General features: G+C 36.9%; 1 protein-coding gene across 1 annotated transcript in view; it reads right to left on the reverse strand.

Moving 5' to 3' along the window:
• The window catches only part of VEZT (vezatin, adherens junctions transmembrane protein), a 74,787-nt gene that overhangs the window by 46,170 nt on the left and 25,677 nt on the right, over positions 1-2,940 (reverse strand). The window contains exon 3 of the mRNA XM_019641682.1: positions 2,678-2,764. Coding sequence (XP_019497227.1) covers positions 2,678-2,764 — 87 coding nt within the window. The remainder of the gene's footprint in view (positions 1-2,677; positions 2,765-2,940) is intronic.

Consider the following 2,940-nt stretch of genomic DNA (forward strand, 5'->3'; position numbering starts at 1 on the left):
CTAGGATGTGAGGAGCCACCAAAGGTTTTTATGCAAGGAGGTGAAACAATAAAAATCAGCTTTTTAGAAAAATAACGCAACAGTGCAGAGGCTGTACTGGCAGAGAATGACTGCAGCCCAGAAGCACGATTGGAAGGCTATTAGTCCAGCTAAATAATGAGCTAGGCCTGAATTAGGATAGCAAAAATGGTAACGAATAAGGGTTAGATTTTTAAAGACATAGACGTTGACTTGATACATTATTTAATGACCAAATCAGTGTGGGAGTGATAAGAAATCGTAAGATAACTTAAAGGGTGGTAATTTGGGAATACACGAAAAAATATTTTGTTTGTGGGGTGCCAAGGAAAGATACTCTGTTTTAGACATGTTGAAGCTGAGTTTCCTGGGGCACACGTAGGTGGAATGTCTCACAAGCACCTGGAACTCCACAAAGACAAAGGACATACGTATCCAACGAGGGCAAGAAAGTAGATGAGATTGCTCTGAGAAAAGAGACCAAGCAGAAAAGAGGCATGATGCTAAACTTTATGGAAGGAATGTTTAAGAGTAATTACCGGAAATGCTTATCTGACAGACCTGGAGCAGCTACTGTCTGCTGCCAAGGTTCCAGTGGAGATACCAAAAAAAAGGGGTCCTCATGCTTTCTGTCTGTCTGATTGTGGCAGCCAAGACTGAATGGGGGAGTACAGGGAAAAACAGAGAGTTTTTGCAACTCAGTAATCACCTTGAAAAGAATGAAGAGCCTGTTTTACTCCAAAGAAGAATCTTAAATATGAGTTTACAAGAGAAATGTTGGAAAATGATTCTCCTACACCCTTGCCTTCTGATTGATTCCACTTTTAAAAGCTTAAGCGTTAAAACTAATTAAAAGCAAGCCAGTGATTCCTAAAAGAAAAAAAAAATATCACAGGAAAAGAAACCAAAAAAATATACAGAAAATNTTATAAAGGAGTTTTTTAATCTTTAAGAAGTACTCCTTAATAAAAATGAACAATGGCAAAGTGTACAGATATCATAGAGCATGGAGCAAATGCCAGTATTTATATAAAAGGAAAGAGGGACTGGTTCAATATCTGTATAGCTCATAAAATTTTAAATATGTCACAATCCAGGGGAAAAAGTCAAACAACCTCATGCAAGAAGCCAACTGGGAAATTCCTTGTCCCGTTATCCATAAACTATTATTTAGGTATGTACGTCCTACAATTCTCCATAATTTAGGCACAAAAGGAATACCTACGGAAGCGGGCACTTAGAGTGAAGCATGACATGAAACACGTGGCCAATGACAAAGAACCAAGAATGGAAATATCGGGACTATGAAGACTGTTATAAAACCACAGAAAAATGTATATGGGTCCATATACCTTACCACAGTCCTAGTACCACTGAAGAAGGAGGATGGCTCCACCTGGACAGAGATGATATTCTACGTAGATGACAAGACACTTCATTGACCTTTTCAACATACCTACAAAGATGAAACCCTGAACGGAGAACTGGCCCTTTTGGGTTGCTAAAAAAGTAATTTTAGTCAGCCAAAACATAATAATACTCAAGCTAGGGTGGTAGTGCATTATAATGGAAAGAACCTTGGGCTTTGAAACCAGGACACCTGAGTTCAAATTCTGACTATCACTCTTTAGCTGAACATTCTTGAACAATTCCCTTAATACTTATTCTTAAACCAAACTAAGCTGTCTGAACCTCAGGCTTTCCAACTGGTAAAATGCACTCAACCTTATAGTGTTTGATTTCAAAATCAAAATGTGAAAGCACTTTGTAAACATTTCTTTATGAATGATAATTTACAAGAATGATAATTATCATCTTAAGGTCACAGGCCAGCAGAGGATCCTGAAAACCTCCTTACCTGTAACCTGATTACTTCTATTAAAAGTCACGAGAAATCAAAACTTCAATTTTTTAGCTATACTACCTGGATTTTGTATTGTTAGGATGCACAAACTTGAAGTACGCCTTCTTGGGAGTCAGGAGGTCAAGCAGCAGATAAATTACAGCAGAGAGAGAGAGAAAAAACAAGCCTCACTGCCATTGCAAAGACTCTCGATGCTGACTATCCCAAGTCTGTGGGAAACTCTGTGATTTATCAGTCCTGGGAGACTAAATTTTCCATATCAAGTTGTCAGAGAAAGGTAGATTAATGATAAATAAATTAGGGGAGAGCCACTTTTGATTTTGCCCAGACTTGGCAAATCATAGGCTGTGTAATAAGGATAGAGATAGTCAAGCTCCTAATAAAAAGGGAGAAGATCCCACTGACAGGCAGATTTCCTTACCTACCGAGTGGAATACCTGTCAATGGAGGAAACGGCAGCAGGAAATTAGTAATCTAACAAATATGGTTTCGTTAACCACCAGAATATTCTATTCGAAGTGGCTAATAACCTCTTACAAGAACTATGAAACAATACTAATTAAGTACAAATTCAAAGATTTCCAGTTATTGAAGAATTTTTTTTTAGGTGATACAAACAACCTTATTTAACATTAACACTTCATAAAGTAGACAATCTCCTTTTGGAAAACTGCCGAAAATTTCTAATCAAAATCAATCACTGCCCAAATCAGTAGCAAAACAAATTCTGATTCATCGATTCTCTAATAAACTGGAGCCCTGAAAATTGACAAAAAAAGTAAACCGAACACTTACCAACTTGTGAAGTAAGTCATCTTTCTTATTGCACTGAGAAACAATCCAACTTTTGATGGTTTTAGCCACTTTTACCAGGATGCCTTGCTGAAGGAGATGAATTACATCATATAGGATTATTAAACCACACTGATACAGCAGGAAAATTTCAAATAATTTACATCTAATTAATCAGATTTTTTTTATCAGGAAAAGGGGGAAAATAATCATCTAGGTTATATGCTTTGTCAGTATGTCTCAGCCTCCTTATTTATTTTATTATT

The sequence above is a fragment of the Hipposideros armiger genome, unplaced genomic scaffold, assembly GCF_001890085.2.
Source record: "Hipposideros armiger isolate ML-2016 unplaced genomic scaffold, ASM189008v1 scaffold_63, whole genome shotgun sequence".
Classification (NCBI taxonomy): domain Eukaryota; kingdom Metazoa; phylum Chordata; class Mammalia; order Chiroptera; family Hipposideridae; genus Hipposideros; species Hipposideros armiger.